At 40.3% G+C, this 13,918-nt stretch overlaps 2 protein-coding genes and 1 pseudogene across 5 annotated transcripts in view; 2 read left to right on the top strand and 1 right to left on the bottom strand.

Moving 5' to 3' along the window:
* The first annotated feature begins 1,037 nt into the window (after positions 1 to 1,037).
* On the top strand, positions 1,038 to 2,655 carry LOC104084766 (putative UDP-rhamnose:rhamnosyltransferase 1). Its single transcript, XM_009588717.4, has one exon. The coding sequence runs from the start codon at positions 1,054 to 1,056 to the stop codon at positions 2,482 to 2,484; it is 1,431 nt and encodes a 476-aa protein (XP_009587012.1). The 5' UTR covers positions 1,038 to 1,053; the 3' UTR covers positions 2,485 to 2,655.
* Positions 2,656 to 3,371: 716 nt separating this feature from the next.
* Positions 3,372 to 13,918, bottom strand: part of LOC104098728 (mechanosensitive ion channel protein 1, mitochondrial-like) — a 31,043-nt gene continuing 20,496 nt past the window's right edge. For all 4 annotated transcript variants that reach the window (XM_070182185.1, XM_070182186.1, XM_070182184.1 and 1 more), the window contains one exon: positions 3,372 to 3,864. The gene's annotated coding sequence lies outside the window, so the exon portion shown is untranslated. The remainder of the gene's footprint in view (positions 3,865 to 13,918) is intronic.
* LOC117273857 (putative UDP-rhamnose:rhamnosyltransferase 1) lies at positions 4,270 to 13,722 on the top strand (annotated as a pseudogene).

Genomic DNA, 13,918 nt, shown 5'->3' with positions numbered 1-13,918 from the left:
CACATGAAACTTATAAGCTTTCATAAAGGAGTATCATCAATCTCAAAAGCCGAGACATAAATTTTATCAATTAATTATTACTTCGCCAATGTATATCATTATTGTCCAATTTACGATGCTTATTGATCCACGGAAGAGTCTCGTCTTTTAATAAATTAAATCAATAAACGACACGCACAACTAATAATAATTATATCGAGATTAAAAGTATAAGTACATTGAATGGACTAGAGAAATTATTTTATTAAGTCAGTATAAAATACTTATTTCTACTTGATCCGCCCAATACATACAAAATGTACTAGCACAAGAAGTCGGAATTAAACCATTCCCATAATCAAGATAAATTATATTTAATCTTGTGCTACAACCATTCCGATGGTTTGTCCAATTCCATCATTAGATTGTGAACATAAACTTTATGACCTATAAGAACCGATGATCTAATCTTCCGTGTATAAGCTAAACTCTATTAAATAAACAATTATTCTATAAAGAATACTATAACAATACGTATGGTTTATAGTATACCCCACATTGATAGCCTGTTTGGCCAAGCTTCTTTTTGGGCAAAAAGTGCTTTTTTGGCCAAAAGCACCTTTGGCCAAAAATTGAGGTGTTTGGCCAAGTTTTTGGAAGGAAAAAAGTGTTTTTGAGGAGAAGCAGAAGCATTTTTTGAGAAGCAGAAAAAAGTAACTTTTCTCCAAAAGCACTTTTCTGAGAAACACTTTTGAGAAAAATATATTTAGAAGCAGTTTTCAAAAGCTTGGCCAAACACTAATTACTACTCAAAAGTGTTTTTCAAATTAATTAGCCAAACACAAACTGATTCTTACAAAAAGCACTTTTTTAAAAATATTTTTGAGAAAAGTACTCCTCGTTAAAGAGTATCTTTGAGGATGATTAGGATTTTGGTTCAATAAGAAACGTGTAAAACATTTGATGTAGACTTACCAATACAAACAGTAAATAATTGATTCTAGCGCCCGACTATCACTGATACTCCACTATTTAGAGCAAAATGTTTTATTCAGTATAGACTAATAAGAGAAAATGAAGAAAGACAGTATCCACGTTGTAATGGTGCCATGGTTAGCATTTGGTCACCTGCAGCCATTTTTCCAACTCTCCGTAGCCTTGGCCAAAGAAAAAGTTCATGTCTCTTTCCTTTCCACTCCCAGAAACATTAAGAGACTCCCTAAACTTCCTCCTAACTTAGCACCACTAGTAAATCTAGTAGAATTTCCACTGCCATCAGTCGACGGTAGCCCTTTGCCTGCTGATGCTGAGGCTAGTGTAGACATTTCTGCTGATCAAATGGAGTATTTATACCAAGCTTTTGATCTCCTTCAAGAACCTGTCAAAAACTTCATTGCTGATAAAAAAACTCATTGGGTCATCGCTGATTTCGTCCCCGATTGGGTGGCTGATATCGCTCGCGAACTTAACATCCCCCTCCTTAAATTCAGTGTCTTCACTGCTTCTTCACGGGTCTTCTTCGGGCCCCCAAAACCTAGAACCCAGCCCGGTCAAGTTAAAAATGGATCAAAGCCATTGCATGAACTTTTGGTATCACCACCACCATGGGTGGATTTCCCGTCGATGGTTGCTTTCCGGAAATATGAAGCTCTAGATCTAATTTCTATCCTGCGTGCAGAAAATGAATCGCGCGAAACTTTACTGGGACATGCTGCCGTAGTAGAAGGCTCATGTAGAGCTGTGGCTATACGTACTTGCATGGAATTTGAAGGTGATTACTTGGATACATATAACAAAGTCGCAGGTAAGCCAGTGATTCCGATAGGTTTGCTACCACCGAAAGAATTACCGGCGAATGAAAGAACTCTTGCTTGTCATCCAAATTGGCAGAAGATCTCTAAATGGCTTGACGAACAAAAGCCAAGGTCGGTTGTGTTTGTGGGATTCGGAAGCGAATGTAAACTTACCAAGAATCAAGTATATGAAATAGCAAACGGAGTACAACTTTCAGGACTACCGTTTTTGTGGATACTACAAAAGCCCAGTTGGGCTTTGAACGACGTTGATGCTTTGCCATCAGGTTTTGGCGCCGCAACGGAGGGGAGAGGGTTGGTGCACATTGGCTGGGCACCACAGAAGGAGATTCTTGCACATCCGTCCATTGGAGGATCCTTATTTCATGGAGGATGGGGTTCAGCCATTGAAACTTTACAACATGGCCATGTTCTTGTGGTGCTGCCTTTTGTTTTTGACCAGGGATTGAATGCAAGATTGCTAGTAGAAAAAGGTGTGGCAATTGAAGTGAGGAGGAACGAAGAAGATGGATCGTTTAGTGGAAATGACATAGCAACGTCATTAAGAGAAGCGATAGTTTCTGAGGAAGGGGAAGAGCTTAGAGCTCGAGCAAGAAAAGCTGCTGCTATTTTTGGAGACCAGAAGCTTCATGACTCCTATGTCAAAAACTTTGTTGAGTATATGAGAAGTAACGGTGAGATGAAGGTTTAGTCATCAACCAGAAAATTAGAAAAGATATTGTGTTCTGAATGCATGTCAATCTAGTTATAACAATATTTTTTCAGCTTGTACGCATTGAAATGACGGACAATTATGTATTCCAAAAAAAAAAATCAACTATGTATTGGTTGCAATAAATGAACTACGTCGTTGTTACAATGATAGATTTTCTTGCGCTAATAGGTAAAGTTATTAATTTTTCCTCTTTTAATTCGGTCTAATAATTGCAGACTAACGGGCAACTCCTGATGTGATAAGTATTTGTGATCACGCGCCCCCGAGTTCCTAAATAAAACAATAAGGGCACGGTTTGATGTATTTTAGTAACAATAATCATGATATGAATAACCTTCATTTTATCCTATGTTTGGTCACAATTTCAATTTCATTATATTAATCTTAGTGTATTAACTTATAAGTTAATCTTGGTATTATTTTGTATTGGATCTCAAGCGAAAAAACAATACAGGAAAGTTTGCCTCGATTTCGTACCTCTTGCTGCCCGCACCAAACAATATTTTACTCCTAGTGATGTCCAACTAACTGCTGCACCTCAATGGATTTCAGGGAGAACCAACTAGCTCTAGTTTCAAGTAGAGTATCACCCTTAACCACAACTCATTCTTCAACCTCAGCCGGTTCTTACCTCCACTTAGTTTCACCCAACTTAGTTTCACCCACGAGGAAACACGAGATCTAGTGGTCGAAAGGCTGTTCCAGCCACCTACTAAACGGGTAGATCAGAAAAGCTACCAAGTGTTAATAAAAGCATTACAGCTAGAGAGATGGCCAAATGCCATGAGGGCGACAGGCATCAAAAAGAAGAGTAAATCTCATCGACTTTCTAAGCACGAACCATGAAATAAGTCGATAAAGCATAAATCCAATTTCAAAATTTCGATCGGTAAATGCACAATATTTGAATTACCTGAAGATCTTATTCTACATATTATCACCAACTTCATCCTTGAACAGGATAGATCCCCAAAGTTTGGGTTCACAAGCAGTGACAATTTTCCTATGAAGACTCTCTTTTGCTACGGGTCAGGTGGAAGCGATAGTTCTGAAAAGTCTTAATTGTTGAATGACTTCAGTTTACATGCGACAGCCATCCATTTACTACAAGAAAGCCCACACTTTTTCTCAGCTTAAAAAGCCGTCAGCAAGCTCGTGATTGCGGTCAAAATTCAACAGCGAAATCCAACAACAGCACACAGCCAATAGTAGTATTTACCATATTCGGGTACTGCCATAACAATAGCTCAACAGCAAAAATCCTATGATAAAATCAACAATTTCAAGCAAAACTCCCACTGGAACTAGCACCAAATCTCCACCTCCACGACCGAACCCCAGCCTTCCTCCAGGTCCCTGGAAAAAGTTGGCAATACCCAATTTAATGAAAACATGTCAGAAAATAAATGAACAAGCATGAAGAATACAGTCCAAACTGCTTAAAAAGCAGTACTTAGACGAGAAATTATAACCTTTACTTACAACATTGACTTTTCAGGGCTATATTTTATTGTGGCCGTAATCAAAGTAAAGGATTATTTTTTTTAAAAAGATAAAAGTATCTATGTGCTTTAGCCATATAACTTGTCATGGTCTTATGTCACTTTGACAGCAGCTAGCAAGTACACTTCATACAGCTACATCATGCATGAACTTTTCCCTATATAAAGGGATATTCATCACTTACCACGCAATACAGACAAACATAAAGCAAAAGGTTTGACTCCGCAGAGACTGATAAAGCAGAAAAAGAAAAAGAACATGAGCGGAGATAATGTTCACATTGTAATGGTGCCATGTTAGCATTTGGTCACCTGAACCCATTTTTTCAAATCTCCACAGCCTTAGCCAAAGTTCCTATCCACTCCCAAGAACAATAAGAGACTTCCTAAACTTCCTCCTAACTTAGCACCACTAGTAATGTAATGCAGTTTCCACTACCATCACTTGATATTAGGAGTCTTCTGTCAAAGGATGCTCAGTCAACCTTGGACATTCCTTCTGATATACTTGAAGCAAGCTTATGATCTCCTTCAAGAACCCGTCATACGCTTCATTGCTGATAAAAACTGTGATTGGGTCATTGCTGATTTCATTCCCCACTGAGTGGCTGATATCGCTCGAGAACTTGATATGCCCCTCATTAAATTCAGTCTTCATTGCTGCTTCACGGGTCCTCTCCGGGGCCCCAAACCCCAGAGCTGCCCCAGATAGGGTTCAAGATGAAAGCCATTACATGAACTTTTGACATCACAACCACCATCAGTGGATTTCCCATTGATAGTTGCATAACGAAAACATGAAGCCCTGGAACTAATATATGCCGTATATGGAGAGAATGTTTCGCCCCGAGCTTTACTGGGACACGATGCCATACAGAACACATGTAGAGCTGTGGCTATACGTACTTGCACTGAATTATAAAGTGATTACTTAGAGACATAAAAAAGTCTAACAGAAAGCCACTGATTCCCGTTGGATTGCTACCGGCGGAAATATTACCAGCGCATGAAAGAACTCTTGCTTGTCAGCCACATGGGCAGAAGCTCTCCAAATGGTTCGATAAACAAAAGCCAAGATCTTTTGTGTTTGTGGGATTCGGTACTGAATGTAAAGTTACCATTTACCAATAATCAACTATATGAAATAGCAAACAGAGTACAACTCTTTGGACTGTCATTTCTGTGGATACTACAGAAGCCCAGAAGGCTTTGAACGACATTGATGCTTTACCATCAGGTTTTGGCAACGGAGGGGATAGGGTTGGTGCACATTGGCTGGGAACCAAAGACGGGAATTCTAGAACATTTATCTATTGGAGGATCCCTGTACGTGCAGGTTTCGGTTCAGCCATTGAAAGTTTGAAGCACGGTCATGTTCTTGTGGTGTTGCTCTTTGCTTTGACCAAGGATTGAAAGCAAGATTGCTAGTGTAACAAGCTCGGTACATATGATGTGAGAAGGCACGGTAGAAAATATGTTATTGATATTGGATGATAAATATAATACAAGGAGTCCCTATTTATAGCTATACACTACAAGGAGATATTACTCATCTTCCAATGTGGGACAAGACTACACTATACATATCTGTAAACTAACACTCCCCCTCAAGCCGGTGCATACACATCATATGTACCAAGCTTGTTACATATGTAACTAATACGAGAACCAGAAAGATACTTTGTGAAAATATATGCTAGTTGATCATTCGACTTTACAAACTTTGTAACAATATCTCCTGAAAATATTTTTTCTGTGACAAAGTGACAATCGATCTCAATGTGTTTAGTTCTCTCATGAAACACCGGATTTGACGCAATATGAAGAGCAGCTTGGTTATCACACACTAGTTCCATCTTGCCGATTTCTCCGAACTTTAACTCCTTGAGCTACTGCTTGACCCAAACTAACTCACACGTCGCCATAGCCATGGCCCGATATTCGGTTTCGACGCTAGATCGAGCAACTACATTCTGTTTCTACCTCTTCCACGAGACCAAATTACCTCCTAATAAAACACAATATCCAGATGTAGAACGTCTATCAAAAGGTGATCCTGCCCAATCAGCATCTGTGTACCCAACAATCTGCCCGTGGCCTCGATCCTCGAATAGTAATCATTTGCCTGGAGCTGAATTTATATATCGAAGAATGCGAACAACTGCATCCCAGTGACTATCACAGGGAGAATCCATAAAATGACTTACAACACTCGCCGGAAAAGAAATGGCAGGTCTAGTCACTGTGAGGTAATTCAATTTGCCAACTAACCTCCTATATCTCGTAGGGTCTCTAAGAGGCTCCCCCTGTCTAGGCAGAAGCTTAGCATTCGAATCCATAGGAGAGTCAATAGGTCTGCATCATTCCAGTCTCCTCAAGAATGTCTAAGGCATATTTCCGCTGTGAAATAACAATACCTGAGCTAGACTGAGCGACCTCAATACCTAGAAAATACTTCAATCTGCACAGATCCTTAGTTTGTAAGATTGCTAGTGTAACAAGCTAGGTACATATGATGTGAGAAGGCACGGGAGAAAATATATTACTGATATTGGATGATAAATACAATACAAGGGGTCCCTATTTATAGCTATACACTACAAGGAGATATTACTCATCTTCCAATGTGGGACAAGACTACACTATACATATCTGTAAACTAACACTCCCCCTCAAGCCGGTGCATACACATCATATGTACCAAGTTTGTTACACATGTAACTAATACGAGAACTAGAAATAGACTTAGTGAAAAAATATCTGCTAGTTGATCATTCGACTTTACAAACTTTGTAACAATATCTCCTGAAAGTATTTTTTCTGTGACGAAGTGACAGTCGATCTCAATGTGTTTAGTCCTCTCATGAAACACCGGATTTAACGCAACATGAAGAGCAGCTTGGTTATCACACACTAGTTCCATCTTGCTGATTTCTCCGAACTTTAACTCCTTGAGCAAATGCTTGACCCAAACTAACTCACACATCGCCATAGTCATGGCCCGATATTCGGTTTCGGCGCTAGATCGAGCAACTACATTTTATTTCTTGCTCTTCCACGAGACCAAATTACCTCCTACTAAAACACAATATCCAGACGTAGAACATCCATCAAAAGGTGATCCTGCCCAAGCAGCATCTGTGTACCCAACAATCTGCTCGTGGCCTCGATCCTCGAATAGTAATCATTTGCGTGGAGCTGACTTTATATATCGAAGAATGCGAACAACTGCATCCCAGTGACTATCACAGGGAGAATCCATAATCTGACTTACAACACTCACCGAAAAAGAAATGTCAGGTCTAGTCACTGTGAGGTAATTCAATTTGCCAACCAACCTCCTATATCTCGTAGGGTCTCTAAGAGGCTCCCCTGTCCAGGCAGAAGCTTAGCATTCGGATCCATAGGAGAGTCAATAGGTCTGCATCATTCCAGTCTCCTCAAGAATGTCTAAGGCATACTTCCGCTGTGAAATAACAATACCTGAGCTACACTGAGCGACCTCAATACCTAGAAAATACTTCAATCTGCCCAGATCCTTATTTTGAAAGATTGCTAGTGTAACAAGCTCTGTACATATGATGTGAGAAGGCACGGGAGAAAATATGTTACTGATATTGGATGATAAATACAATACAAGGGGTCCCTATTTATAGCTATACACTACAAGGAGATATTACTCATCTTCCAATGTGGGACAAGACTACACTATACATATCTGTAAACTAACACTCCCCCTCAAGCCGGTGCATACACATCATATGTACCAAGTTTGTTACACATGTAACTAATACGAGAACCAGAAAGAGACTTAGTAAAAATATCTGCTAGTTGATCATTCGACTTTACAAACTTTGTAAAATATCTGCTAGTTGATCATTCGACTTTACAAACTTTGTAACAATATCTCCTGAAAGTATTTTTTCTGTGACAATCGATCTCAATGTGTTTAATCCTCTCATGAAACACCGGATTTAACGCAATATGAAGAGCAGCTTGGTTATCACACACTAGTTCCATCTTGCTGATTTCTCCGAACTTTAACTCCTTGAGCAACTGCTTGACCCAAACTAACTCACACATCGCTATAGTCATGGCCCGATATTCGGTTTCGGCGCTAGATCGAGAAACTACATTTTGTTTCTTGCTCTTCCACGAGACCAAATTACCTCCTACTAAAACACAATATCCAGACGTAGAACATCCATCAAAAGGTGATCCTGCCCAAGCAGCATCTGTGTACCCAACAATCTGCTCGTGGCCTCGATCCTCGAATAGTAATCATTTGCGTGGAACTGACTTTATATATCGAAGAATGCGAACAACTGCATCCCAGTGACTATCACAGGGAGAATCCATAATCTGACTTACAGAAAAAGAAATGTCAGGTCTAGTCACTGTGAGGTAATTCAATTTGCCAACCAATCTCCTATATCTCGTAGGGTCTCTAAGAGACTCTCCCTGTCCAGGCAGAAGCTTAGCATTCGGATCCATAGGAGAGTCAATAGGTCTGCATCATTCCAGTCTCCTCAAGAATGTCTAAGGCATACTTCCGCTGTGAAATAACAATACCTGAGCTAGACTGAGCGACCTCAATACCTAGAAAATACTTCAATCTGCCCAGATCCTTGGTCTGGAAGTACTGAAAAACAAGCTCTGTACATATGATGTGAGAAGGCACGGGAGAAAATATGTTATTGATATTGGATGATAAATACAATACAAGGGGTCCTTATTTATAGTTATACACTACAAGGAGATATTACTCATCTTCCAATGTGGGACAAGACTACACTATACATATCTGTAAACTAACACTCCCCCTCAAGCCGGTGCATACACATCATATGTACCAAGCTTGTTACACATGTAACTAATACGAGAACCAGAAAGAGACTTAGTGAAAATATATGCTAGTTGATCATTCGACTTTACAAACTTTGTAACAATATCTCCCGAAAGTATTTTTTCTGTGACAAAGTGACAGTCGATCTCAATGTGTTTAGTCCTCTCATGAAACACCGGATTTGACGCAATATGAAGAGCAGCTTGGTTATCACACACTAGTTCCATCTTGCTGATTTCTCCGAACTTTAACTCCTTGAGCAACTGCTTGACCCAAACTAACTCACACATCGCCATAGTCATGGCCCGATATTCGGTTTCGGCGCTAGATCGAGCAACTACATCTGTTTCTTGCTCTTCCACGAGACCAAATTACCTCCTACTAAAACACAATATCCAGACGTAGAACGTCTATCAAAGGTGATCCTGCCCAATCAGCATCTGTGTACCCAACAATCTGCTCGTGGCCTCGATCCTCGAATAGTAATCATTTGCCTGGAGCTGACTTTATATATCGAAGAATGCGAACAACTGCATCCCAGTGACTATCATAGGGAGAATCCATAAACAGACTTACAACACTCACCGGATAAGAAATGTTAGGTCTAGTCACTGTGAGGTAATTCAATTTGCCAACCAACCTCCTATATCTCGTAGGGTCTCTAAGAGGCTCCCCCTATACAGGCAGAAGCTTAGCATTCGGATCCATAGGAGAGTCAATAGGTTTGCATCATTCCAGTCTCCTCAAGAATGTCTAAGGCATACTACCGCTGTGAAATAACAATACCTTAGCTAGACTGAACGACCTCAATACCTAGAAAATACTTCAATCTGCCCAGATCCTTAGTCAGGAAATACTGAAAGAGATGTTGCTTCAGATTAGTAATACAATCTTGATCATTACCAATAATAACAATATCATCAACATAAACCACTAGATAAATACACAGATTAGGAGCAGAATGCCAATAAAACACAGAGTGATCAACCTCACTACGAGTCATGTCGAACTCCTGAATAATTGTGCTGAACTTACCAAACCAAGCTCGAGGGGACTGTTTCAAACAATATAGTGACCTGCGCAATCTGCACACACAACCATTAAACTCCCCCTAAGCAACAAAACCAGGTGGTTGCTCCATATAAACTTCTTCCTCAAGATCACCGTGGAGAAAAGCATTCTTAATGTTTAACTGATAAAGAGGCCAATGACGTACAGCAGCCATGGACAAAAAGAGACGAACAAATGCTACTTTAGCCACGGGAGAGAAAGTATCACTATAATCAAGCCTAAAAATCTGAGTATATCTTTTTGCAACAAGACGAGCCTTAAGCTGATCAACTTGGCCATCTGTGCCGACTTTGACTGCATAAACCCAACGACAACCAACGGTAGACTTACCTGCAGGAAGAGGAACAAGCTCCCAAGTGTCACTGGCATGTAAAGCAGACATCTCGTCAATCATAGCATGTCGCCATTCTGAATAAGATAGTGTCTCACCTGTAGACTTAGGGATAGAAACAGTGGACAAAGAAGATATAAAAACATAATGAGGTGACGACAAACGATGATAACTTAAACCAACATAGTGGGGATTAGGATTAAGTATGGATCGTACACCTTTGCGGAGTGCAATTGGTTGACTAAGAGGAGACAAGTCCGCAGTAGGTGCAGAATCTGATGCGGACGTGAATCACCTGGGCCTGATGCTGGATGTGGACGACGATGATAAGTCAAGAGTGGTGGAGCTGCAGAAGGTTGAACTGGATTATGTGGAGGAACTGGAGCTATAGGTGGTGGAGTTACAACCGGAGCTGTAGGTAGTGGAACTGGAGCTATAAGTGGTGGAGCTACAACTGGAGCTGTAGGTGGTGGAGCTGGAGTGACTGAATCTCCAAAAGATGAAACTGGTAGTACCTTAGAAATATCTAAGTGATGACCCGAACCTGTGAAGTATGATTGGGTTTCAAAGAAGGTAACATCAGCGGACATAAGGTACCGCTGGAGGTCAGGAGAGTAGCATCGATACCCCTTTTGTGTTCTCGAGAAACCCAGAAATACGCACTTAAGAGCACGAGGAGCTAACTTAATTGTTCCTGGAGTAAGGTTATGGACAAAACAAGTGCTTCCAAAGATACGGGGTGAAAAAGAGAACAAAGGTAAGTGGGGAAACATGACAGAGAATGGAACTTAGTTCTGGATAGCTGAAGATGGCATACGATTAATAAGATAGCAATATGTAAGAATTGCATCCCCCCAAAAACACAACGGAGCATGAGATTGTATGAGTAGGGTACGAGCAGTTTCAATAAGATGTCTATTCTTTCTTTCAGCTACCCCATTTTGTTGAGATGTGTACGGACAGGATGTTTGATGAATAATCCCATGGAGATTTCATAAGTTGCTGAAATGGGGAAGACAAATACTCTCAGGCATTATCACTACGAAATGTGCGAATAGAAACCCCAAATTGATTTTGAATTTCAGCGTGGAAGGTCTGGAAAATAAAAAACAACTCAGATCGATTTCTTATCAAAAATATCCAAGTGCACCTGGAATAATCATCAATGAAACTGACAAAGTAGCGGAATCTCAATGTGGAACTGACCCGACTAGGACCCCAAACATCTGAATGGACTCAAGTAAAAGGTGACTGTGCTCGATTATCAAGACGCCAAGGGAAATGGGAGCGGGTATGCTTACCGAGCTGACATGACTCACACTCTAGAGCTGACAAGTGAGATAAACCAGATACCATTTTCTGAAGTTTTGATAAACTGGGATGTCCCAACCATTTATGTAATAAATCTGGTGAATCAGTAACAGAACAAGTTGTAGAAGGAAGAGAAGATGTGAGTCCATGTGATTTAGCAAGGATAAGGTAATAAAGTCCGTTTGATTCATGCTCGGTACCAATGATTCGCCCCGTACTGTGTTCCTGCATAAAAACATGGGTCATCAAGAAATAAAACAGCGCATTTAAGTGATTTGGCTAAGCGACTAACAGCTATGAGATTAAAAGAACTATTGGGAACATAAAGGACCGAATTTAAAGGTAAAGAAGGAAGTGGGCTTGCTTGGCCTATTGCAGTTGCCATGATTTGAGACTCATTGGCCATTGTGACTTTTGAAAGAGATTGAGAATACGAAATAGTAGTGAAAAGAAATTTGTTAGCAGAAATATGATCTGATGCACCTGAATCAATGACCCAAGACTCAGAGGATGAAGATGGGGAGATGGGGAGAAACAAGTCATGCTATTACCTGTTTGAACAACAGAAACCATCTCAGAAGATGTCTGCTTACATGCTTTATACTGAAGGAACTCAATATACTCTGCTAAAGAAACCATCCGACTATTCAAAGCATCGGTTCCCATGTCACTACAATTTGTAGTAGTAGGGTTAACTTGAAACACTGTAGCCGGAAATACTATTCACGCCGAAAACACTGTAGCTCGCCCGAAAATTCCAAAGTTGTCGGAATTTGTCGAAACCAGGATGGATAGACTCGGAATTCCTTTGCGAGCAAGCTGTCCTGAAGAAATGTTTTCAAAAAATGGCCGGAAAGGTCACTGTTCACGCCGAAAAAATATAAAAGTGGTCGGAATTTGATTTGAATTAGATGGGTAAGCTCAGAATTTTGAGGAGAGCACACTGTCCTGAAGAAGCTTCGCGAAAAAATGGTCGGAAAGTGGCCGGAACCCTCGCCGGAAAAGTTGTTGTTGCCGGCGCGTGGAGTAGCGTGGCAGCTTTTCTGCCGGATAAAATTTCAGGGGTTGGTCGTCGGAGGGTGATCTACCTCGTGGTGGTGTTGGTTTTAGCACAACACCGACAGAAAGTGACTTTCACTTAGACAAGTCTTAGGACACTGGAAAAATTGCACGATGACTAAGTTCTTTCTTCCCGGTTAACGCTGGAATGACGCACAACGATCTTTTCTCACTAATGCTCTGATACCATGTGAGAAGGCATGGGAGAAAATATGTTATTGATATTGGATGATAAATACAATACAAGGGGTCCCTATTTATAACTATACACTACAAGGAGATATTGCTCCTCTTCCAATGTGGGACAAGACTACACTATACATATCTGTAAACTAACAAACGACATTGATGCTTTACCATCAGGTTTTGGCAACGGAGGAGATAGGGTTGGTGCACATTGGCTGGGAACCAAAGACGGAAATTCTAGAACATTTATCTATTGGAGGATCCCTGTACGTGCAGGTTTCGGTTCAGCCATTGAAACTTTGAAGCACGGTCATGTTCTTGTGGTGTTGCTCTTTGCTTTGAACAAGGATTGAATGCAAGATTGCTAGTAGCAAAAGGAGTAGCGATTAAGGAGAAGAGTAACGAAGAAGATGGATCATTTAGTGGAAATGAAATCGCAATGGCAATGTCATTAAGAAGCAATGGTCTCGGAGGAAGGGGAAGAGCTTAGAGCTTGAGCAAGAAAGGATGCTGCAATTTTGGAGACCGGAAGCTTTATAACTCCTACATCAAAAACTTTGTTGAATATTCGGAAAGTAATGGTGAGATTAAGGTTTATTCATCAACCAGCAAAGTACAAATAATTTCTATGTGTCAATGCATGTCAATCTCCAATCTTAATCTACAACTGTATTGCCAGCTGTTCAGCAATTCCCAAGTATGTGTCACACAGATTATGCATTTCCTTTTCTTAACCATTTTTACCATCCTTACCCCCATGCAATCCTTGACAGTGAGGTAGGTAAGAATATTCAGTTTTTTAGGATGCACCAGTTATATTTTAAAACATGCGCCTATATTCTATTCTAAGTTGAAGAAATTCTTTCACCCAGTTCAATATCTATCAACTAGCTAAACAGCCTTTCTAAAGTATCAAGGATTTATTTTCACGAAAGTGTAAGGGTTGATAGCTCCTATAATGTTTAAGATGCTCTGTCAAAATATTACATGATCACCCCTTTTTGGCCAAACAGCACAAGCTTGCATAAGATATTCACAAGCTACAGCGTCACTCATTCCTCAGAACTGTATACATTCCTCAAAACTGTACATTGTGTTGAGTAT

This window comes from Nicotiana tomentosiformis, chromosome 8, assembly GCF_000390325.3.
Source record: "Nicotiana tomentosiformis chromosome 8, ASM39032v3, whole genome shotgun sequence".
Lineage (NCBI taxonomy): Eukaryota > Viridiplantae > Streptophyta > Magnoliopsida > Solanales > Solanaceae > Nicotiana > Nicotiana tomentosiformis.
This window is presented reverse-complemented; position numbering and strand designations above follow the sequence as displayed.

What these genes read in the sequence shown, in the direction of transcription:
- LOC104084766 (XM_009588717.4), top strand. Translation starts at nt 1,054, where the DNA reads ATGAAGAAAGACAGTATCCACGTTGTAATGGTGCCATGGTTAGCATTT.